A 24,371-nucleotide genomic window follows, 5' to 3' on the forward strand; every position below is an offset into this window, starting at 1 on the left:
GTCCCCAGGGCCAGCAGGGGGACCCAGGGAAGAGCTGAGGTGGGTGGGTGGTCCTGCCTGGTCCCCAGACCTAGGACTCGCCGCCCCCTACTCCGGGTTGCTTGTACGTGAGGCAAAAAAAGGAACATGGTCTCAGACCCCTGCCTCAGGCCATGGCCACTCAGGGGACCCCTCTCACGCACCGCCATCTGCGTCTGCGGACAGGCTGGGCCCCTTCTCCAGGGACTTCTGCTTCCTGTCCCTGCGGCGGTGGCAGCGGTGGTGGTGGTGGGGCACAGCCTGGCTGGCTGGGGCGCGGTCCAGGGCAGCGTTGCAGAGATGAGCCACATGGGGGCGCTGGGGCGCCAGCGTGGAGATGGAGCGCTTCATGGGGCTGGCGTCAGGGGCCGGCTGCGGGCGGGCAGGACATGGGTTGGCACACAGCCTGCCAGGGGGACCTGGGGCAGGCTCCAGGGTGGCTGGCAGCAGCCATGGCACTCCCTCTCTCAGGAAAGTTCTTCCCCACCGAATCCCACCCTTTCTCTCAGAGCACACTGCACAAGGTGCTCTCTGTGTCTGCCAGGCCGGGCAGGGCCCAGGCAGCCTGTTGGCCTCAGCATCCCTGGCGGACAGGGAGGATGCCAGGAAGAGGGAGGCTGTGGGCCTGGCTGGAAGAACCCTGAGGACCGGCTGAGTGTGAGGGCTCAGCTGGCCCAGGGCCATGAGGCTGCTTGCCCCGGGCTGAAATCAGGACCTGCGGAAATGCGCCCTCCAAGTAGAGCTGATCCACAGCCCCTGCTGGGTGTCCTCAAGTTGGATGGACGGCCAGCTGGCCAGGATCAGGAAGGGGAAAAGGACAGGAGCCACCACCAGTGGGAGGCAAAGACAAGTTTCGAGAACGAAAGTCAATTTAGATGTGTAGAACCAGGAACCACAAAAGGAGGCAGGAATAGGGCCAGTCCCAGGGAAACACCAAAGGTCACGTCCCTTCAGAGGCCCTCACCCTCCCAGCAAGTGAAAGAAGAGCCCCTTGACACAGCCTCAGGTCTGCAGACCCCTCTCTGAGACCTTGTGAAAGGGCCCACAGCCTCCCTGCCCTGGAGCTTCCTGCTCCATAGTCAAAGCATCCCAGAAGGAGCAGGGGAGGGAGGCGGTGCCACCTCCGGTGTCTAGAGAAAAAGCAGGGCAGGTCACCCTTGGAGCCTCAAGGGGAAATAGGGAGGACCAAGGTGTGAGGTACTGTGTGCATTTTGGGGGGAAGGTGCGGGCTGGGGTGGGAGAGGTATGTCCTAGAGAGAGGTAAAGGCTGGGTCAGGGACACAAGGCTGGAGGGTGGAGGCCCCAGTGCCCTGACGGGAGGCTGAACACAAGTGAGCGGTGGGGACTCTTGGCCTCAATGGAATCTGGCTGAATGTCTTGAGACCATCACGGCGTTCCGGGAGGACCCAACAGGGCTGACAGTGCCCACGCTGTAGCACAGGTGGGGAGGCTTCGCATGGGACACAAGCCCTCCCTATGCCAGGTCTCCTCATGCCCCAGTCCCCAACCCTCCCACGACCCTGACCCTCCAAGACTACCCACCTGGGTCTCTGCAGCCAGGCGGGGCATGGAGGCCGCTCGTCCCTGACTCTCCAGCCCAGGTTGGGGCTCCCCGTCAGGACCTCTCAGGGCCATGCTCTGCATCTGGACATCAACAGCCTGGGCACACAGCAGCCCACAGTCACACCCACCTCCCCTCCACTCTCACCTTCTCCCCCACACCATTCCTGGCATCTACCACCATCCCTGTCTCACCCCCCATCCCCAGCCTCAATACCTAGCCCTGAGAGCCCTCACCGGTTTTCCTGGATGCACCGCCGGGATCTCTGTAGAGTGGCCACGCTCCAGGGGTGTCCTTGCCTCATAGGGTACCTCCTGGGTCCTCTGAGTGCCCCAGGAGACAGACTCCTTGATGCCACTCTCTTGGGTTTGTCTGTGAAGAGAGGACTGTCCTGTTGGCTAAGAAGTCTATGGGGCACCACATGCCCACCAAGGACCTGGCTCTGACCCGCCAGGAGCCTACACTGGCCCTTTCTGCTCTGGGCTAGAGGAACCCCAGAGCCATAAAGCCCCTCAAGTGCAGGCACTCTCCAGTGGCTGCAAAACAAGGGATGTGGACCCAGGTCCAGGGCTTAGAGCAGGCAGGAACAGAGGGAAGTCTGGGCCCACAACTTCCTGGCCTGTGGACAAGCAGCAGGTTCCTCAGCCCTAGACGGGGCCTCACATGTGTAGTGGGAGCATGAATGGCATTTGGCCAGGACAAGGCCACATGTGTATGTGATGTATCGTAGTAAGGACATCCTGCCTCTGCTGGCCCTCGGCTCCCTCCTGAGGGTTCCTCCTGTTCCTCACCTCCAAATTCACTGCCACCTCCCTGTTTCCCCAACCTCCAGCCATGGAGGCCATTCTGCCCTTCAGATCTAGTGTCACATTTTGGAGGAGGCCTTCCCCAGTCCATGTACTCCACCTCACTCTATCGGTGTACATCTCCCACGTGGCATCGAAACTGACCAGCATTGGCCTGGATTACTGCTTGTTCCCATGTCCAGTGAAGCAATGGAAACACTCTCACTCACACAGGTCGCACGGCATCAATCACACTCTGAGCTCTGAGATGGAGTCTGCTGGCCTCAGCTGGCCACACTGATAACAGGCATCTACCCTGTGGTGTGCTATTTGGAGCTGCTGCTGCCTTGGGGATGGCTGCCCCTGTCAGGAGGCCCAGTCAGGAGAATGGAAGCTGGACCTCCAGGCCTTGTGACCCCTGAGGTCACTCCGTGCGGAAGCCAGCTGCACGCGTACCAGCATCAGACGGCACTGTCTGATGCCAGACAGCATCAACTGCCTGGTCCAGGCTGACTGGGTACTGGCTCACTTGCAATAAAAGGGAGTGGTAGCTGATTCTATAAAAATTAGAACCATGAAAATAAGTAACATTCATTTTTCCTGAACTGAAATCTGGCTTAGAATGATCCAGAAAGACATCTCATGGGTCCACCAGGCCCAGGCGAGCTAGCCCGGGCCCAGGACCCAAGAGCTGCCAAGCTGGCCCCTGAATGTGAGAAGTAACACACCACTAAGTTATAGCAGCTTATTCCTCAGCAAAACCTACCTGATTAACACTCCATGACCCACAACCAGGCTTCAGAAAAGAAGGTCCAAAACATGTCCAGGAGAGGAAGATATTGGGAGCTCTCACCATGCATGCTGTGCCCAGGCTGGTATAGGCCCCGCGCCTCAGCCCTTGCTCAGTGACGCAGAGCTCATGTCCCACTGTGCGCTCGGCCACTGATTTGCTTTGGCCAATGAGATGGCCAGGCCCAACCTGCCTGCCAGGTACCACCTTTCAGCGATCCACGGTGCAAGAAAGGTGACTGTTATAACACTTGGTTTTGGGTGGTTCAATACCAAGAATTACTACAGCAAGAGTTATGGGATAGGTGAAAAGGATATTAACAATTTACCTACAAAATATAGTTGTTTCAGAAATCACTACCAGAATGGAGATATGAGAGGGAAAATGTCTCAGAGGAGTTCGGAAGTTGAGAACACAAATAGGCCATCAACAGACAGGGGTGAGGACTGAGGAGGAAACAAAAAATTTCGCAGTGGTCGGCAGGCACCAAAGGCCAGGGAGGAAGCAAAGGCTCCTCACTGGAAAGATAAATGGGCACGAACAGCGGGAGGTGACTGGGAATCATCAGCTGTCTAAATCCTTGGACCTCAGCGCTGTCAGAGGCACCCGCTTAACACTTCAGGAATGAGCTTTGGAGTCCACCACAGAGACCGCTCCAGCAGCAGAGCAGGACAAGCTCTCAGGCAGCACCATCTGGTGGGAGGTGGGTGCAGGGTGGATGGTAGAGCTGATCCCCCCAAAGGGGCGATGGGACAAGGGCTCCCTGTCCTGAAGCACTGCCTACAAGGAGCCCCTCTGAGAGGTGGAGGACCTTCCTCCCTGCACCGCACACTCTGGAGCCTGGTACTCACACTGCCCCACCGTTGCTGAGGGACGCAGAGCTCTTCTGCCGAAGGAACACCCGGGCTCCTCGGAGCACGGCCGGCTGTGTCTGCTCCAGGGTGGCCTTCAGAGGGTGGAAGAGGGACACAGGGCCCATCTGCACAAGGGACACAAAGAAGAGGAAGAGCTCTAGAGCAGAGGCAGGTGCCCCAGAAAGCTGCTCTGAGCCCACAACATGGCTTGTGGCTCGTTCTGCCCTACCCCCAGCCCTATGAGGGCTGCCATATGAGGCAGGCGTACTCCAAACCCGGACTGTGAGTGACTTCAGAAAAGTAATTTCACTTCTTGGAGCCTCTGCTTCCCTACCTACAAAATCTGGAGACTACATCCAATTACAAATGGTAAAAAGACCTCATCTCATCATCAAAGTGGATTGACAGAGGCTGCATGAGCCCCAGATTCCCATTCCCAAGGTGGGTGAATGTCCCTATAAGCTCTGGACACCAGATGGACACTTTCTAGACAGAGAGTCTGCATGTGGTCACTGATATTTTGGCTGTGTGGGAAAGTTATCTTTGATGGATGACATTGGGAAGATGGGCCCCCAAACCAGCTCAGTCAGAGTCATGAGTGGAAGAAATCATGACCCAGGACCCATCAGTTTAAATCTCTCTGATCCCTGCCTGTGTGTAGGGACTTCCTCAAACCTCCTCCTCAAGCATTCTTCAAACTTCTTTCCTCTACCACCTAAAAAAGTGGTATCTCCAGGGGATTCTGTTCTCAGCCCCTTTTCTATTCCTGAACACTAGCTCTCAAGTCAGGGGATCCCCAGTACCAGCAAGAGACCAGCCATTGGGAAGAATACAGGCTGTATGGAGCTTCTGACTTTGGGGCCAGAGAGCGGAGGCGGCTGCAGAAACCTCTCATCTTCCTTTTCCCACTGTGCAATCTCCAAGAAGGGTGTGGGTTCCCTCGCTGTCAAACAACTGAAGGGTGCCAGAGCCTCAGATTTACTTCTTGGAAATCTTGGAACCTGATACCTGGGATAGGCCTCCAGTGGCCTGGTGAATCTGGTCTCTGGTGGTTTTGTTCTGTTTGTAGAAGTCAAATATCATCAGAGCTGCATAGACTTTCCCCACTGTCATCTCGTCAGCTGGAAGGAGAGAAAATAGAGGATGGAATCTAAAGGAGGAAGGCAGGGTGGAATGCGCTGAGGAAACAGCTCCCGCCACGAGGACTCCTGGACACACTCAGACAGAAGCACAGGGCTTGGCCAAAGCTGCACAGTCCCCACATGGAGCTTCCTGACACAGCACATAACCCCTGGAGCTGCACTGACTATCTCCACAGGGCCCTCAATCTCCTCCCAAAAGAGTGGATGTGGAGTTTAATCTTTAAGCACGTCGTCCTTTTTGGCATCTCTGACTGTAGGAGTCTCCCTGCTTTTCCCTGGGCTTTTGGACATATACACCCCACCAGGAGTGTGGGTGGCTATGGCCACAGAATAAATCCCAGGTCACCCCCTCCCACAGCCCCTGTGCACTCACTTGTAAGACTGTTTTCCCTGCAGGTGGAAACAAAGTCTAGACTATCTACAAGGCTGCCCTGGCCCAGGCCTCCCAGCTCTGCCTCTGGGTGGGACACGAAAGGGGCATGAGGATGGGGAATTTCCTGCCTTCACTTACGTTTATGAGGTGGCACCAGTAAATCCAGGGTCTTCTGGGGCAGATTGGCCCACACGGAGGAAATCTCCTTCCTCAACTCTGCATCACACTGATGCTGCTTTGTGCCAGCTAGGATGGGACAAGGGTGTGAAGGAGAAGAAATATATAAGGAGCTATCCCATAGCCCCCTTGGGGAAGCAGACCAAGCTGGGGCAGGCGGGGAGAGGTGTGGTGTGGGGAGGGATGTGGGGCAAACACAATGCTAGGAGAAAGGCCAAGCGGGAAGAAACACCATCATGGCGGCTGTCAGAGCTCCTCCTGCCGGAAACCTGCCTACAGACAGAGGCACGTGTGTGTGTGTAGGCCCTGGGAGCCGAGACGGAATTCGGAATTCGGTGGCAGTCCAGCCATTCATCCACCCATGCGTCCACCCATTCAGAACTACTGAGGGAACACCCACCACATGCCAGGTACTGTTCTAGGTGATGGAACAAAAACAAAGGAGCTTCCCTTGTGGCATGATGTGGCTTTTATTAACAATAAAGTGGCAGTAAGTTAAAATCCAGTTATGTTGGGTGCAGAAAAAGCCAAGGAGGGAGGGATTTTGGACCTGGTAGGAAAGGTCTCATGAGAAGGTGGCATGTATGTAAGACCCTGTAGGCAGGAAGGCATGAGGCAGTGCAAAGGCCTTAGTGTGTTACACAATGAGCCAGGACAGCAAGGCTCATGGTGGGGTGGGGGTGGGGGGGCAGGGAATGCAAGGGAGCGGATGTTGGGATGCAGCAGAGGGGGCTGAACAGAGGGATAGAATACTCGGGTTTATCTTTTTTTTTTTTTTAAACAATCAGGTTTATTATGGTATAACATACATACAATGAAATTCACCCTTTTTAGTCATCCCATTCTGTGAATTTTGGTAGATGCCTAAAACCATGTATCCACAATAGAGACATGGTACATGCACCACTGCCAAAGTTCCTCTGTTTGATCCCTTTGTAGCTGACCCCTTATCCTCTTCCCATCCATCCCATCACTGATGTGTTTTCGGTCTTGGTTGTTTTGCCTTCTCCAGAATGTCACACAAATGACATCATCGGTGGTGTATTGGCTTTTGAGTAGGACTTTTTCTACTCAGCATGATGCATATAGATCCATCCATGTTGCTGAATGTATCAGAAGTCTGTTTCTTTTGAATGCTGAGTACTACCTCATTGTACAGATAGTCCACAGTTTGTTTATCCATTCACCAATTGTGGACATTTGAGTTGCTTACATTTTGAGGTGATTATGAAATAAAGCTGTAAACATTTGCTTATATGTTTTTATGTAGGTGTAGGGTTTTTTTGTATGTATGCCCTCATTGTGACTGTATTTGGAGATAAGGCCTAGAAGAGATAATTAAGGTGAAATGAAGTCATAAGGGTGGGGCCCTGACCCATATTTAGTGTCCTTATAAGAAGAGACACCAGAAAATTCGCTCACTCTCTGCACGCACTCAAGGAAAGACCACATGAGCACACGGTGAGACAGTGACCAGGCCCCACAATGAAACCTATCTTCCAGCACCTTGATTTGGACGTTCAGCCTCCAGACGGTGAGACATAAATTTCTGTGTTTAAGCCACTGAGTTATAGTATTTTGTTAGGGCAACGCAAGCAGACTAAGATACTAAATGTCAAGATGTCTCTCCTTTTTTTAGCATATAGTTGTCTATATTTTTCCAGTACCATTTGTTGAAATAATTATCTTTTCTCCATTAATCGCCTCTACAACTTACCAAAAACACATTGAAATGTGAGGGTGAGTCTCTATGTGTTGCAATGACTTATGTCTCTGTCCTGTCACTAACACTACACACTTTGATTAACATGCTTCATACAAAGTATTTGATTCAGGTACAGTGAATTTTCCAACTTTGTTCTTCTTTCAAAATTGTTTGCTACTCAAGGTCTTTTGCTTTTCTACACACATTTCAGAGTCAATTTGTACATTTCTACCTAAAAAGGCTGCAAGGATTTTGACTGGGTTAACATTTATTCTATTGTCCAATATGGGAAGAACTGACATCATGAAAATATGGAGTCTTCCAATGCATGAAGATGAGGCAGTGTTTGATTTATTTAGGTCTTCTTTGATTCTTTCAGTCAATGTTCTGAAATCTGCCACATACAAATCTCACATATATACTTTTTAGAGTTATACAGCAACACAGAAGTATCTCATGTTTTTGGTGCAAATTTAATGGAAATTTTTTCCATTTCAATTCCTAATTGCTAATATATAGAAACACATTTACTTTTTATGTATTGATCTTGTATCCTGTGACTTTGCTATACTTGTGTTATTAGTTTTAGAAACTTTTGTTTACTGGCTTGAAACAATAGGGATTTATTATTTCAGTTCTGGAGGCCAGAAGCTCAAAAGCAAGGTATCCACATCACTGTGCCCACCCCCCCAAATGTTCTGATGAAGAATCCTTCCTTGCCTGTTTCTAGATGTTGGTGGTTCCCAGCCATCCTTGACATTCCTTGGCTTGCAGATGCTTCTGTTTTATTAACTTTTTATTAGAGTCTTTCACATTTTCTCCATTGATGATCGCATCAATTGTGAATAGAGGCAGTTTTATTTCTTCCCTTCCAATTGGTATGCCTCCTATTTCTTTTTCTTAACTAATTACAATGGCAAGAACCTAAAGTATGATGTTGAACAAGAATGGTAACAGTAGACATCCTTCCTTTGTTCTTGATCGTAGGGGGAACAGAGTCAGTCTTTGTTAAGTGTGTCAATCACTGAAAGTTTTTCATAAATATCCTTGATCAGATTGAGGGTGTTTCCTTTCATTTCTAGTCTATGCAGAATTTTCACAATCATGAATAGATATTTAATTTTATGAAATGCTTTTTCTGTATCTATTGAGATGGTTATATAGTTTTACTTCTTTGACATGTTAAATTACATGGATTAATTTTTAAACTTGAACTCAACTTGCATTCCTGGGATAAACTCTACTTTGTCATCACACAAATACACACACACACACACACACACACACACACACACACACAAACATAGCTACATTCAATTTGCTAAAATCGTGTTGAATATTTTTGTGCCTATAGCCATGAGGGATGTTGATCTGAAATTTTCTTTTCTTATAATATCTTTGTCTAGTCTTGGTATCAGAATCATGTCAGCAGCATACAGTAAGTTGAGAAATATCTTCCCTTTTTCTATTTTCTGGAAAAGTTTATAGAGAATTGGTATTATTTCTTCCTTAAATGTTTGGTAGGCTTCACCTATGGACCTAACTGGGCCTGGGATTTTTTTGGTTGGAAGGCTTTTAACTAGAATTTAATTTCTTTAATAAATATAGTGCTACTCAGATTCTCTCTTCCTTTTTTTAACCCACTCAGGTTATCTATTCTTGAATGAGCTTGATAGTTTGTGTCAACAAATTTTTCCATTTCATTTAAGTTGCTGAAGTTATCGAGTGTTATGTTGAAGGCAGACAAGGGCAGAAGCAGACCAGTGGGCAGCTACTGCCACAATCTAGTCAAGACCCAAAAGAACATGGCTTGGACCAGGAGCTGGCAGTGGGAGAGGGCAAAAAAGTGATCATGTTCTGGTGTATTTTGAAGGTAGAGTCAGAAGATATGACAAGAGATCAGATATGGATCAGAACTGGAGTAAGGGGGGGGGCGGGGAAGAGGAGGTAAGAATCACTATAAAGGTTTTGGCTTGAGTGACTAACAGGAAGAACAGAGTTGCCACCGACGGAGGTGGGAAAGACCAGGGGGAATATGTGGCACTCAAGATTGGCCACAGGGACTTTGTAGTGTTTACTGGGCCTCCAAGTGGAGACAGTAAATAACTTCCCTCACGTAACTCCTCGCATGACAACACATGTCTGGAGTTGGGACTAAAAACCCAAATGTTGGAATTCACAATATTTAGAGCCGTGAGAGTAGACAGAATGACAACGGTGGCAAAGAGAACAGTCTGATGTGCACAGTGACATTCAGACAGTGGGAGACAAGAGAAAACAGAACAAGAAACATCAAAGGGGTTCAAAAAGAAGTAAGTGACAGCAGAGGAAAGGCTGCTGATAAGTAAGTAAGATAAGGGCTGAGCACATGGAAGTCACTGGAGAGCTTAACATGAGCAGTTCACTATTGCAGTGAAAGCCCGACTGCATCCTGAAAAAGAGACATCAGAGAGGCAATACAGACCAGTCTCTCAAGGAGCTTGTTGTGATAAAAGAAAAAATACAAATAGGGAAGCTAATGGAGGGGGAAGAAAACCTTTTAAAGATGGGAGAGATGTCGATACAAATAATCTAATATAGAGAAAAAATGGACGAGACAAGAAGCAGGGTACAGAATTTCTGGCTTGACATCTTTGGGGAGATGAGGAAAAGGTAGGGACAGGCCCTGACTCATCCATTACAAACAAAGAGGCTGAGCTCAAGGGCACAGGTGCAGCCAGGAGGGCAGTGTGGGGTAGGGATGGTGCAGATCCCCTCTGGTGGCTCTAATTTTCTCTGTGAAGATAAAGCAGTCATCATACGAAGGTGAAGGTGGAGAGGACACACTAGAGTTTGTTCTCCCCTAGATTTGGCACAGACTATGTGGTCCTGTCGGTTAGCTCAGGAGAGGACCTGACAGGGACTGGGCTCACTACGGTGAGTGGGCAGAAGGCACACAGACTCTTCACCCTGGAAGGGTACCGGCTCATGTAAACCTGGGCCAGGTTATGTTCTGGTTCTAACACACTCTAGCTCTGGGTAACCCGGACAAGTCACTTAATCTCACGGCACCTCAGATCCCTCAAAGGAAAATGGGATCATTAAAATGCTCACATGCAGAATGGTTATCAGGGGATAAAGTCAGTGTCCGACAGAGGTGCCATGGGCAGCTGTCTTCAGTCCCCTCCAGACAAGCCCCTTCACCCCCCTCCCTGCATGCCCACCTGCGGGTGGCTCTGAAGTGCATTGCCCAGCCCTGGCTTGGTGCCCTCCCCAGATGCTGCCTTGCTCACCTGGAGCCAGCTTGATCTCCAGTGCGGTCCGAATGAGGGCCATCAGCGTGGACGTGAAGTGGACAGTCATGTCCTCATTGGAGATGGGCATGTTCATGCGAACCAGGCGCTAGGGACAAGGGGAGCAGGTCAGGGCCAGGCCTACGGGGGTCCCTCCGCCACAGGACTACAAGGTGCTCAAAGCCCCTAGAGGCTGGGCTTGGCCTCCTGGAAGTAGCTTCTGCAGGTGCCTAGGGCCAAGCAAGGTTGGGCGGCTGGGAGTTTTGCCAGCATTCACACTCACCCTTGGATCCCCACCCTCATCTGAGCTGAAGATACTCCTAGCTGAAGAAAAGTAGAAGTACGGATAAGGATTGTAGCATGGGGCCAAGCCAGAAGCCTGGATCCCTCTGAAAGAACAGGTACATGCTTAGCCAGAAGGACCCCTGCCCAAGGCATATGGCCTGGGATGAAGAGGGAGGAGTCTGGGCTGCAGAACTGAGGCTGGGCCCTGGGAGAGCCCACAAACAGGAGGGAGGATCCCTGCCCTTACGGCTCTGCCCAATGTCATCTCCTCCACCCACAGCCTAGAGCACTGGACAAGAGGTGGGATGGCCAAGAGCACGGCTCTGAGCTCCACCTCCCAGTGAGGCATCCCTCCACCCCAGGAAGACTTCTGTCCCTCACCACCCAGCCAGGGGGCCTGGAAGAGACGTCTGCTGCCACTCGCCCAAAGCAGCTAGCACCTTGCAGTCAGAAGGACCCAGAACAGATGGGACTGCACAAGGCCAGTGTGAAGGCTGGCAGGAAGCAGCTCAGGGCCATCGCACTGGTACTCTGGACCAGACTGCTTCTTTGTTACCTGTCTCCTCTTCCCTCTCCTCATTTTTCAAGGACAGAACAGCTGGAGACAGACATGTGTCTATACCACAGACCTCTGGATATAGCCAGCAGCTGCCCAGAACCTGAGGCTCTGAGAACTTATGTGATCTCCAGGAGCAAAAGTATCCCTCGTGTGTCTGGAATGTCCTCAGCATGGGAGGTCACCTAGCTGGCCAGGCGGAGCCCTAGGGACACTGTGACCCTCCTGTCTTCTCCCAGCAGCCTCTTGTCCTCTACCACATGACAGAACTAGAGACAGAGGCACAGGGCCCCTCTCTGGGGTCTGCCTGCCCTCTGCCAAGCCTGTATCCTGTGACACACAGCCTCTCTTTCCCTCTGGGTTGGGCCCCCCGCCCTGCCCCCAGTGTCTTGGCCCCAAATCCAATCTTCAGTCTAACAGAGAGAGTGGGTGGCTAGAGACAATAACCCAGACTCTTCCCCCCCCCCCAACACACACACCCCGAATGCTGGCAAAGCCCCACCTGGCACATCCAATCGTGGTCCCAGGACCTCACACATCACCCGTGTGATGCACACCAGGAAAATCGACTTTCCAGAGCACAGTGTCCCTGCAGACCAGCACTGATGGCATTAGAAGAGGCAGAGGGACTCCTCTCCAGGGGAGTCAAGGAGTTAGGTTCCAGCATGAAGGAGAAGCAAGTAGGTGATTTCCAAGAGAAGAGAGCTCTGTCCAGGGCACCTTCACCAGAGGCTCTCCTCTGCCTGCCTAGGCCCTAGAAGGGCAAGGCCAAGGCAAACAGACAGGCATCTCCACACTGGGCCTAGACCCTCGTGGTCACAGCACTCTGTGCATCTCCTGGACTCTCACCAGCTCCCCAAGCCCATCCATTCCTACCCACCCCAGGACTCCCCTGGTCTATTCATGACCAGAACCTCAGAGCTGGCCAGCACAGCTGGGGAAGGGCCCTAAAGGCCAGCCCATCAGGGCCCTGCATGCCCAACCTGGCCCCAGGTATCAGTGTGGACAGAACTCTCCTTCTTGGGGACAAAGCTAGAGCCTTGCAGGCAGGTACAACATGCATGCCAGGCAGGGGAGGGCAAGGAAGACATCAGAGGCCTCTGTCTGTGGCGTGAAGGAGCCACTTAGCTTCCAAAGGCTGTGCTGAGCCAGGTGACAGATGCATGCCCAGATTCAGAGCACAGAGACAGACAACATGGACAGAACCAGAGAGATGAAAATTCTGGTGGGAAGCTTGCTCAGAGAGAGGGTGGTGACAGGGAGGCTCTGGACACATGCCGGTGGAGCAGTAGAACCTGGGGCCGGCTCTGTTTTCTGGGAGCACTGGGGACAGCAGGAGGGGTGGGGGTGGGGGTGCTGGAGGGATGGAAGGTGCTTACACCAAGGGTGGGGGGTGACTGAGGGCACATGGGCAAGTGGGAGCAGGCTTGGGGCTGGGCCATGTGACTTGCTTGCCCCCCAGGAGGGAAGCCTGGAGGTGTCCCTCAGTTTACCCCTTCTTTGCAACTCAGCCTCCTGGGAGAGGGGCATGGGACTACCTGGGCCCCTGAAACTGTACTTACTCTGCTGCAGCCCTCTGAAGCCCCAGGAATGACAGAAGGACATCTCTCCCTGGCACCCTTTCCTTCCTAATACCACAGTGCCTCCTTCCCACTGTGAAACCTACAAACCCCTGGAGATGCTTCCTCCCCAGGCTGACAACAGCCCAGGCCTGGGGAAATTCTGCATGTGCTGAGCTGGGAGTGGGTTCCTCAGGTGTCCCAGAGGCCCTTCATGCCCCTATTCCACCAGGGTCAGACCCTGAGGGCTGGTTAATTCCACTGGAGCTGAGTGCGGTCCTGAGCCCAGAGCAAAAACAGCTTCTGTCAAAAAGCTGGTCTGTCTCCTAATTCCCAGGAAAGAGAAGGAAAGGGAAAAAGGCAGGTGGAGGGCTCTGGTTCCTGAGCCTTTTGGGGGGCTCTCAGCGGGGGCAGACCTGTAGGGACAAGGGCCGGGTGTACCATCATGGTATCTGTGTCCCTCTGTCCAGGAAGGTAGAGGAGATGGTTGGAGCAGAGAAAAGGAAGAAACAGTGAGACAGCAGAGCAGCAGACAGACGGACAAGCCCGAGAGGAGACGGGAGACCAGCCCCAGCACAGCCAGCCTCCAGGGTGCAGGGTCGGGGTCTACCTTGTATGCAACTCGAGCAGGGCATTTCTTCCCCAGCCCCAGGGGCGGGGACATGTGTTTCAGCATCTCAAACATGTCATTGTAACTGATGCGCCCACTGGAGACCCGGCCCAGAGAGGCAGAGGCAGAGTGGGGTCCACAGGAGGGGTGCGGCAAGAGGGGGCGGGGGGAAGAAGCAGACAAGAAAACAGATCCAGTTAACCAGCGTCAGATTAAATGCCAAAGTCAAAATACGTAAAATGAGGGACTTTTCTGCTTGACTCGATCCCCTCCTTGCCCCCCCCAGCCTCACCTCCACACTCCAGCCCCACGCAGGGCAGCGGGCAGGGGTGACGTCTGAGCTAATGAACATGGAGGGATGAGGAAGGGCTGCATCGGGGCGGCTTTGGGTTGTCAACTTCTGATTTTACACTTTTAGAAACCACAGATAATGCCAAATCAGAAAAGAGCTGTTTCACCATGCCGGGAGAGCTGGTAGACAGAATTACATGACCGATGAGGCCGGCCTAAGAACCACGGCAGAAATATCAGCTTTCCTTAATGCTCAATTTGCTTCAAAGTTAGCCTAGAGGCTAAAAAAGTGGAGAAAAAACTAAAACAAGCCAGAAAACTAGAGCGAGAGCCAGGCTGTTCTGCAAGGAGTCCCGAGGCTCTAGAGACAAACTTGAAGGGTGAGTCCTGCTCCAAGCCCAGAGACGCCCGAGGCCGCCCAGGGCAGGGCTGCTGCTGGGAGTCAGGGCTGGGCAGGAAATGGGAGATTGCGGGGGGGTGAGGGTGGGGGTAGGGGGCAGGGGCGTGGTGGGCAGCTGGGGTGGGATGTGGCTTGGGGCCACTCTTGCACCCTCCTGACAGCACGCCAGGAACAGGGCTGGGGCCAACTAATGGGATAAGTCTCCAGATCCAGGGAGGTGTCTGGGGGCTGACTATGCCTTCCCAAGGGAGACAGGCCACCAGGCCTGTCCCCATCAACCCTGGGGATACCCGCCTATGGGACCTGCTTGGGGTCCCAGAGACGCAGTCAGGTTCAGGTCACCCAAGAGAGAAAAGGGGCCACTTTTCCTGGCAGGCGTGCCTGCCCCAGGGCCTGGCCCTCCTCCCAGGGTTCCCAGCCTTGGCTGAGTGAATCAATCCAGAGGTGAAGCAGGAGGGCCTGCCTTTGGGCCTCCACTGCCTCTGTCCTCTCCTCCCCCAGGGACCAGAAATCCCTGGGCTGTTGGGCTCTTCAGACTGGGAGGGGCAGCTGCTCCTGGTCTGCTGGTACCCCTGCTCCCCTCCTCTGGGGCCCTTGGCCTCGGGCCTGTCTGACCATTAGCACCCACTTGAGAGCCTGGAGGCAAAGCCAGGTAAGACAGCTGCTTCCTTGGCACAGGCAGGGCCTGGCCCCCGGCTCCCACCCAGTAGCCGACCCCTGCCCTCAAGGCCCAGCCAGAAAGCTTTGTGTGCGCTGCCTCAGAAGGCTGCCTCTCCCCAGCCAGCTGGAGGGGTCGGGAGATTAGATGAGGGACCAAAGCGTCCAGGAGGTTGGAGTGCGGGGCAGGGCAGGACAGGAGGAAAGAGAGGTGAGGTGTCGTCATTCCCAAACCAGGCAGGGAGTGTGTGCTGTGTTTGCATTTCGGGCAGGGAAGAGTATGTCGGATGGAGGCTCTGAAGTTGCAAACCTTGTAGGCCAACCTACGAGGGCAGTTCTTCCCTAAGCCAACGGGTGGCGCAATACAACGCAACAAACTGTACATATCCTTATAATGAATCCGGCAACTGGAAAGGAAATGTCACAGGTTATGGCAACCGAGGCACGATGAGCCCGTCCCGCCCGCCCGCCCAGCCTGCGACAGGAAGATGTGTCCTTGCACAGTCGTGGAGGAGGAGCCAGGCGGCTGGACAGGCAGCTCCCTGAAGGGAATCCTGGGGCTTGGAGAGCCTGGGAGGCTTGGCAATCCCAACACAATTTCCAGAGCCTGATGCAGGCAGGAGACACACCATACAGAACAAGTGCCGGCCCCTGTCCCAAGCCCCCACCGTGCACACACCAAAACCGCTGGTCCATCTCTCGCGGGGCCTTGTTCACCCACCCGCTCTGGCAGCCCCTCCTCTTGCTCCCTGAGTGCCTGCAACCCCGTGCCTGGCTCTCCTGACTGTCCCTGCCTCCTGAATCTCCTGGAATCTGGTGGTCCAGCTAAAGACTCCCTTGTCCCAGGGTGGGCACCCCGGCCAACACCAATGTTTCTCTTTCCTGTACTGTGAACCTCCTCAGTCCAATCAGCTCCAAATGACTTCTGGAAAAGCGGAAAGAAGGAAGAAGCCCCACTCTGGCCTCACCCAAGGTGCTTCTAATTCCACTGGACCCAAAGGACCAGCCACAAAGGGGCTGGAAGCACAGCAAAGCCCCCAGCCCCAATAATCACCCAACCCAATTCACAGCCTGTTCTTTGGCTCATCTTCTCTCTTCCGCCATCGAACCCCTCAGATGACACCAGACGTAAAGCAGGGGCATAATACTGTCACTCCAACTCAAAAACTGTCCTCACTGCCTACAAAACAAAGTCAAAGCTACTTGTGTATCCCAAATTTCAAGGCCTTCTCAACTTGTCAAAGCCCCACTTCCAGCCCCTTTGCAATGCGCTCTCTTCTCCGTCAGACACAGACCCCCTTCCCTTCACCCCTGCCCCTACCCCCATCTCTAGAGCTCAATCCTTTCTACCCTCTTAAGTTTGGCTCAGATGCTACCTCCTCTGAGTCACCAGCCACACGGAGTCTCTCCCTCCTCAAATACCCCCCTGGCCTCACACTATGACTCCTCTGTTTTCCCACAGTCCCACTGGGCTCAATGTCCTGAGAGCACACACTTGCTTCACCTACAGGCCCCCAGTCCCCAGCACACGGCGGATGCTCAGGAATGTTGACTGGGCAGATGGACGAACATCGAGATGAAGTGACAGACTGCTCACAGAACGTGTGACTGTGATTCCCCTTTTGAGTCTCTACACTTCACCACCAAGCAAGGCAGAAGCAACATAGAGAATGGTTCGAGAAGGCGGCATCAGAAAGCAACAACCCCATGCCTTCTTCATCTCTCCACAGCATGTGTGCGCACGCACATGTGCACGTATATGCCCACGCACACGTGCATTCATACACATGCACACACACAAACATATATGCCCATGTGCACCCATGCACACGTGTGTCCACACACACGTACGCACAAACATGCGCTGCGTTCACACACTTGCACACAATCACACATGTGCATGCTTGCACACATACACACAAACCATGTGCACGCGAGCACACATGTATGTCTGCTGCATGCATGCATACATACGTGCTACATGTGTGCACAGACCTGTACACATACAAACACACCCATGCACACATGTATACACTTGTGCACACACTCACATAGCCACACAGGTGCAAACACACACATACACACCATATAAAAGCTTGGGAAATTTCACAAAGTTGTGTTATTTCTAAGTCTCTCCAGAGTGGCCACCTGGGATACAAAGATGACCACATCCTTGCATCTGCCAGGGAGGCTAGTGAAAGGTTCAAACCACCCTCTGTCCTACCAAGGATGTGGGTTCAGACTCCATCCACTCAGCTGCCTCTGCTGGGCCTTCCCCTGTCCCCTGCCATCTGGAGGCAAGTTGTTTTCAGCCCAGGCCACAGGTGGGAGCAACAAGTCTGAGTGTTAGTTGTGACTCACATCTGTGCTACTTGTGGACCGCGGTCTTGTGTGCTACTTCCCAGATGCCACCCCTGGGGTGAGCTTGTATCTGCTGTTTACTCTTCCATAAGCACTTTCTTTACTATGTTCCCAATCTCCCTTCCAGAGGCCCTACTTTCAAGAACTCTGGATTTGGAAAACAGTCCGAGTCCCCCAGTGCACCACTGCAAAGCCACGGTCTGGCCCAAGTCCATTTCCTGTATGTCCTAATTCTGCTCCACCTGTGGCTGGAGGAGGGGAAGTCCTAGGTCTATAGTTCATAAATATTTGGGGGAAGTCCTCCCGTCTCACAGGCCCGCACTGACCTGCCTTTGTCCCGTCGTCCAAGTCACATCCCATACAGCATCTCTGTTTCTCTGTCACACCATCTCTACAAACAGCGTGCCCAGAAACAGTAGCATGCCTTTAGACCACAGTCCAGATGAACTTCCTAGAATGAGCCTCAAGCCTGCCTTACTTGGAGTCTCTTCAGCCCTCTGACTTGACTGGGCTCTCCTGACTAGAGAACCCATGCCTACCCTCTGAGCCTATGGATGCCAGAATGATACTGAGTACTGCAGGGCCATTGTGCTGGTGCATCAGCAAAATGACAGGACTCTCCAACCACAAAAATGGTCACCTACACCATGAAACATAAATAAGAGCCACACTTGTTCTGCACTGTGTGAAAATTGTAAGTTTTTCACTATGGTGAAAAACACCCAGAGACACTATAGGCCTGGAAGTGCCCTAAGGTTGCTGGTGTAGCCAGTGGCTCCAGGGTTTGCCCAGCTTGGGAAGGGTCTCACGCAGCACCTTTCTGGATCCTCACATGAAAGCATAGGGGCTCCAGGAAGGCTGGATGAGAGGGGGGTTGGGGACCCCAGCCAAGCTCCCAGGCCTTCAGGAGCTTAAAGGGTCAGAGAGCTCTGGAGCACTCCTCATGCTGAGCTTCAGTTGAGAGAAAAACAGGTAGAACCTCAGGCACTCTGCGAGCAGGAAGTCCTCGCCATGAGGACACTGACCATCTTCTCCAGGCCTCTTCCACACAAGGGGTGACCAAACACAGCTGTGTGAGAGGGACATGGGCAGGCTGGGGGGCCTTAGAGAGAGGAGGCAGGAAGAGGCTACACCCCACCTTCAAAGTCTTCTTGCTCCGTTAGAGCAGGGAAGGGACGGACACCCGCCCAGTTACTGATGCATTATTCATTCACATTCATGTCTGCTGAGTGCTCACCACGAGCAAGGAAGGCACTGAGCAGGCCTGCGCCTTACCCAGCAGCCAGGTCTCTTGTCCCCTCCATGTCCTGTGTTTGGCCTTGCAGAGAGCATGCCCTGAATAACTACTCAAGTATCCACTTGGGAGAGTGAAAAGAATGAATAAGCAAGTGAATGAGCAAGTGATGAAGGAACAGACAAATGGGCAGATGGTGAGTCCATGCTGCTTTGCTAGCCCCAAGGATGAAAAGTATGCCCTGGGTGTGCAGGACCCTCCCATGAATCATGGAACAATCTTCTAACCCAAGCCAGTCCCCTCATGACACACTTGCTCTGTCTAGAAACGAATCACCCCTCACTTATGCAATACAGTAAACCTTTCCCAACATGACCAAAGGGTCTTACACATACTAGACCCCTCCTGGTAGAGCTCCTTTAATTTCAGTAAAAGTTCACCAAGCACCCACTATTTTTAGCCTGGGCTGGGGACACAGAGATGCATGTTGGCTCCTGCTCCCAAAGGAGATGGCAGAGAGGGAGAAGCCTGAGCCAATCGGGGAGAATGTTATTTCTGCCATGAAGTCCCCCAAGCTTCATGAGGATGGTGAGGCCCCAACAGACAGCCCTCCTGCTGTGTCCACACCCTCTCCCTTGAGCCCTCTACGACCCTCATGTAACAGACCTGTGTGGATACAGTACACTCCCATTCAGCAAGAGCCCTGAGACTCACAGACCCCCTGGAACCTCCTAAGGGCTAGGCTGAGGGTCTCAGACAGCATTTCTCAGCCCAGGGAGTGGTGTAAAAGCACTGTTGCAGTGAGGAGAGTGCCACCTACAGGAGACCCGGCACCCGCCCCCCCCACCATGTGGGCCCAACCAAAACCTGAGGGGGACGCTCACATGACACAGATCTGAAGCCACCCAGCCCTGTCCCAAGATCCGTGGCATGGACCGCCCTGAGGACCACAGAGCATGGGGGCCACTCACCACGCGGCCGGGTCGTACTCAGCCCAGACCCGGATGAACTCGTCCAGATGGTGAGGCCCTAAGATGGAAGAGTCCCGTGTAAGGTACTCAAAATTGTCCATGATCACGGCCACAAAGAGGTTCAACATCTGTAGGACAGGAAGGAGAAAAGGGGTGACATAAAGAGACTTCAGCCTGCCCTCTATCCTAGCCCTTACCCTCTGGCCAAATTCTGTATGTGAAGTCATCACAGCAGCAGAAGCCACTCTAACCCAGCCAGGCCCTAGGCCTCTGCCACACCACCACTGCCACCACCACCCACAGGCGGTGGCCCGCTCCCCCAAGGTCCTAGATCCCACAGGCTCCCCCTAACCTCTTCTGCTTCCCAACCCTAATTCACATCCACAAACTCCCATCCCCATCTTCTTCTCCTCTTAGCTAGCCTTCAAGGACAGCAGTGACTTCGGAGTCAGTACTTTGGACTCTAGAGGCTGAAAGCTCAGCTTTTTTTTTTTTTTTTAAATTGAGTTGAAATTCACATAACATACAATTAATCATTTTGAAGTATACAAATCAGTGTCATTTAATGTGTTTACAATATTATGTAACAACCACCTCTCTAGTTTTAAAATTTCCCTATCACCCCAGAAAAATACCTTGTACCTTAAGTAATCACTCCCTTATTCCTTCCTCCTCCCCTTCCCCAGCAATCACCAATCTCTGTAGAGGCTTGTCTATTTGGGATATTTCATATAAAAGGAATCATACAACATAGGATCTTTTGTGCCTGGCTTCTTTCACTTAGCATGACTTTGTGAAGTTCATTCATATTTTAACATGTGTCAGAACTTCACTGCTTTTTAAGGCTGAATAATATTCCATAGTAGGTATATACCACAATTTGTTTACCCATTCATCTACTGACGGACATCTGGATTCTTTCCACCTTTTGGCCAAACTGTTTTCCACAGAAGATGCTGCATTTTACATTCCTATCACAATGTACAACGTTACTATTTCTCCAAGTCCTTGCCAATGTTTGTTATTTTCCATTAAAAAATTATTATTATAGCCATTCTGATGAGTGTGAAGGGAGTGTGTGGTTTTGATATGAGTTTCCGTAATGACCAAAGATGTTGAATATCTTCATGTGTTTCTTGGCCATTTTATATATCTTCTTTGCAAAAATGTCTATTCTGATTCTTTGTCCATTTTTTGTATGGTTGCCTTTTTTAGTTGAGTACTAAGAGTTCTTTATGTGTTTTCAATATTATCCCCTTATAAAATATGTGATTTGTAAATATTTTCTCCCATTCTTTAAAGTGTATTTTCACATTTTTTATAATCCCTCTTGATGCACAAAAGTTTTTAATTTTGCACAGTCCAATTTATTTTTCCTTTTGTTACTTATGATTTTGGGGTCAAATCTAGGAATCCTTTGCCAAATCAGAGATCATGAGGATCTGCCCTCTATGCTTTCTTTTAAGAGTTTTATAGTTTTAGTTCTTATATTTAAGTCTTTCCTCAATCCTGAGTTCAGTTATATGTATGTGGTGAGATAGAGGTTCATCTTTACTTTTTTGCATGTGGATATCCAGTTGTCTCCTCCTCATTTTTTTTAAGACAGAGAGAGTGAAAGAAGTAGAAGTAGACAAAGAGATCTTAAGCAGACTCCACACCCAGTGTGGAGCCCAACACAGGGCTTGATCTCACAACCCTGAGAACATAACCTGAGATGAAATTAAGAGCGGAGGCTTAACTGACTTAGCCATTCAGACACCTCCTTCACCATTTCTTAAAAAAACTATTCTTTCCATATTGAACAGTCTTGGCATCCTTGTCAAAAATCAATTGTCCATACATATTTGGACTTACTTCAGAAATCTCAATCCCACCTCACTGGGCTATACCAATACCACAGTGTCCCCCTCCCACCACCAACTTTACTGAGATATATATAACTGACATAATTATAAGATATTTAAAGTGTACTTTGTGTCAATCTGATATATATAGCATTCTTACCGTCTAGTTAATTAACATATAGATCACATTTTTTTTTGGTAGAACATTTAAGTTCTACCCTCTTAGAAAATTTCAATTATACAACACAGTGTTATCCACTCTAGTCACCATGTTTGATATTATGTCATCAGGTTTTATTCATATTATAGAAGAAAGTTTGTACTCTTTTACCAGCCTCTCCCTATTTCCCCAACCCCCTAATCCCTGGCAACAACTTTTCTACTGTTTCTATGGATTTGACTTAACAAAAAAAAATTCCACATACAAGTGACACCATGCAGTATTTGTCTTTTTCTGTCTGGCTTATTTCAACTAGCATAATGCCCTCAAGATCCATCCATGTTGTCACAAATGATAAGATTTCCTTCTTTTCAATGGCTGAATAATACTCCAGTGTACGTGTGTGTGTGTGTGTGTGCGTGTGTGTGTGTGGTGTATCATATCTTCTTTATCCATTCATCTGTTGATGAACACTTAGGTTGTTTCCGTATCTTGCCTACTGTTAGTAATGCTTCAATGAACACGGACGTGCATATTTCTCTTCAATATCCCGTCTTCATTTCCTTTGGATATATACCCAGAAATGGGATTGCTGGGCCATATTTTAATTCTATTTTCAATTTTTTGAGGAACCTCTATACTGTTTTCCATAGTGGCTACACCAGTTTACATTCCTACCAATACTAGACAGGGGTTCTTTTTTCTCCACATCTTTCCCAACGCTTGCTATCTCTTGTCTTTTTCATGATAGGCCATTCTAAAGGTGTGACGTGATAGGTCACTGTGGTTTTGATTTGCATTTTCCTGATGATGAGTGATGTCGAGCACCTTTTCATGTACCTGTAGGCCATCTGTATGTCTTCTTTGGAAAAGTGTGTATTCAGCCACATTGTTTTGATTTATGATAGCTTTATAGTAGTAAGTTATGAAATAGGGAAATATGAGTCCTCTCACTTGGTCTTTAATTTTCAAGATCTTTTTTGTTAATTGGAGTTGCCTGCCATTCCAAAGGAGTTTGAGGATAAGCTTTTCCATTTCTGCAGAAAGGCCATTAGAGCTCTGACAAGGATCACACTGAATGTGGAGCTCACTTTGTGGGGATACTGCCACCTTACTAATATTAAGTCTTCTGATCCATGGGCATGCATGTCCTTTCATTGAATTAGGTCATCTTTAACTTATTTTAGTAATATTTTGCAGTTCACAATGTACAAGTGTTTCATTTCCATGGGTATTTATTGATTCCCAGATATTTTGTCCCTTTGGATGCTACTGGAAATGGAATTATTTCTTTAGTTTCCTTTTCAGGTTGTTGTTGTTTTTTTTTTTTTAATGTTTACTTATTTTTGACAGAGAGAGAGCATGCGCACACAAACACGGGATGGGCAGAGAGAGAGAGAGAGAGAAGATCTGAAGTGGGCTCCGTGCTGACAGCAGGGAGCCCAGCACGGGGCTCAAACCCACAAACTGCGAGATCATGACCTGAGCCGAAGTCGGATGCTCACCAACTGGGTGCCCCATTTTCAGGTTGTTTATTGCTGTTGCATAGAAACATAACTGATTTTTGTGTGTTGATTTTGTACCCTGACACCTTGACTCAATTATTAGTTTTAGTACTGTGTGTGTGTGTGTGTGTGTGTGTGTGTGTGTGTGGTGCGTGCGCACGCGCACATGTGTGTATTCTTTGGGATGTCCTATATATACAATGACATCATCTTTAACTAGAGATAGCTCTACCTTTTCCTTTCCAATCTGAATGCCTTTTGTTTCTTTTTCTGGCCCAACTGCTCTAGCTAGGCCTTCCAGCACAATGTTGAATTGAATAGAAGCGATAAAATTGGGTATCCTTGTCTTGTTCCTGGTATTTGGGGAAAAGTTTTCAGTCTTTCACCACTGAATACATCTTAGCTATACGTTTTTCATAAATGTTCTTCATCATGTTATAAGTGTTTCTATCATGAAAGGATATTGAATTTTGTCACATGCTTTTTTTTTGCATCTATTGAGATAATCAGGTGGGTTTTTTCCTCATCACATAGGTTGATTTTCATTTGTTGAAAATGCATCCTTGCATTCCTGGAATAAATCCATTTGATCATGGTATAGAATCCTTTTAACGTGTTGTTGGAATTAGTTTATTCAAGATTCTTACTGTCTATTTATCAGGGATATTGGTCTGTAGTTTTCTTTTGTTGGGGCATCTTTCCCAGTGTTGGTATCAGGGTAATGCCAACATCACAGGATGTGTTAGGAAGTGTTTCCTCTTCTATTTTTTCAAAGAGTTTGAATAGGATTTAGGTTAAGTCTTTCTTAATATCATTTTAAAAAATTGTGATAAAATATGCATAACAAAAAGCTTATCAATTTAAACACCCACAAGTGTGCAGTTCAATGGCATCAAGCACATTCACACTGTTGTGCAACCATTCCCACCGTCCAGCCCCAGAACTCTTATATCTTCCCCAACTGAAACTCTATCCTGATTAAACCCTAACTCCCATCCCCTCCTCTAGCCCCTGGCACCCACCATCCTGTCCTCGTCTCTAAAACTTCACTGTTCGGGGGACCTCAAAGGTGAAACCATACAGTGTTTTTCTTTTCTCACTGGTTTATTTCACTTAGCATAATGACTTCACAGTTCATTCATATTGTAGTTTATGTCATAACTGCCTCTCTTTAGAAGGTTAAATGATATTCCCTGTACGTTCACGTCACATGTTGTTTACCAATCATTTGCTGCTGGACACTTTGACTGCTTTTACCTTC

At 50.0% G+C, this 24,371-nt stretch overlaps 1 protein-coding gene across 19 annotated transcripts in view; it reads right to left on the reverse strand.

The window, feature by feature from the left end:
- CACNA1B (calcium voltage-gated channel subunit alpha1 B) overlaps nt 1-24,371 on the reverse strand; it is a 192,032-nt gene that overhangs the window by 4,048 nt on the left and 163,613 nt on the right. For 15 of the 19 annotated variants that reach the window (XM_023243169.2, XM_023243167.2, XM_023243166.2 and 12 more), the window contains 9 exons: nt 19,602-19,729; nt 13,688-13,784; nt 10,678-10,786; nt 5,662-5,769; nt 5,017-5,129; nt 4,006-4,133; nt 1,816-1,951; nt 1,561-1,677; nt 183-390 (listed from right to left, as the gene is read on the reverse strand). In XM_023243169.2, coding sequence (XP_023098937.1) covers nt 183-390; nt 1,561-1,677; nt 1,816-1,951; nt 4,006-4,133; nt 5,017-5,129; nt 5,662-5,769; nt 10,678-10,786; nt 13,688-13,784; nt 19,602-19,729 — 1,144 coding nt within the window. Of the gene's footprint in view, nt 1-182; nt 391-1,560; nt 1,678-1,815; nt 1,952-4,005; nt 4,134-5,016; nt 5,130-5,661; nt 5,770-6,462; nt 8,430-10,677; nt 10,787-13,687; nt 13,785-15,345; nt 15,443-19,601; nt 19,730-24,371 lie in introns of those variants that run through there. The other 4 variants (XM_023243162.2, XM_023243154.2, XM_023243170.2 and 1 more) reach the window with 3 other exon arrangements.

Source organism: Felis catus, chromosome D4 (genome assembly GCF_018350175.1).
Source record: "Felis catus isolate Fca126 chromosome D4, F.catus_Fca126_mat1.0, whole genome shotgun sequence".
NCBI classification, from domain to species: Eukaryota; Metazoa; Chordata; class Mammalia; order Carnivora; family Felidae; genus Felis; species Felis catus.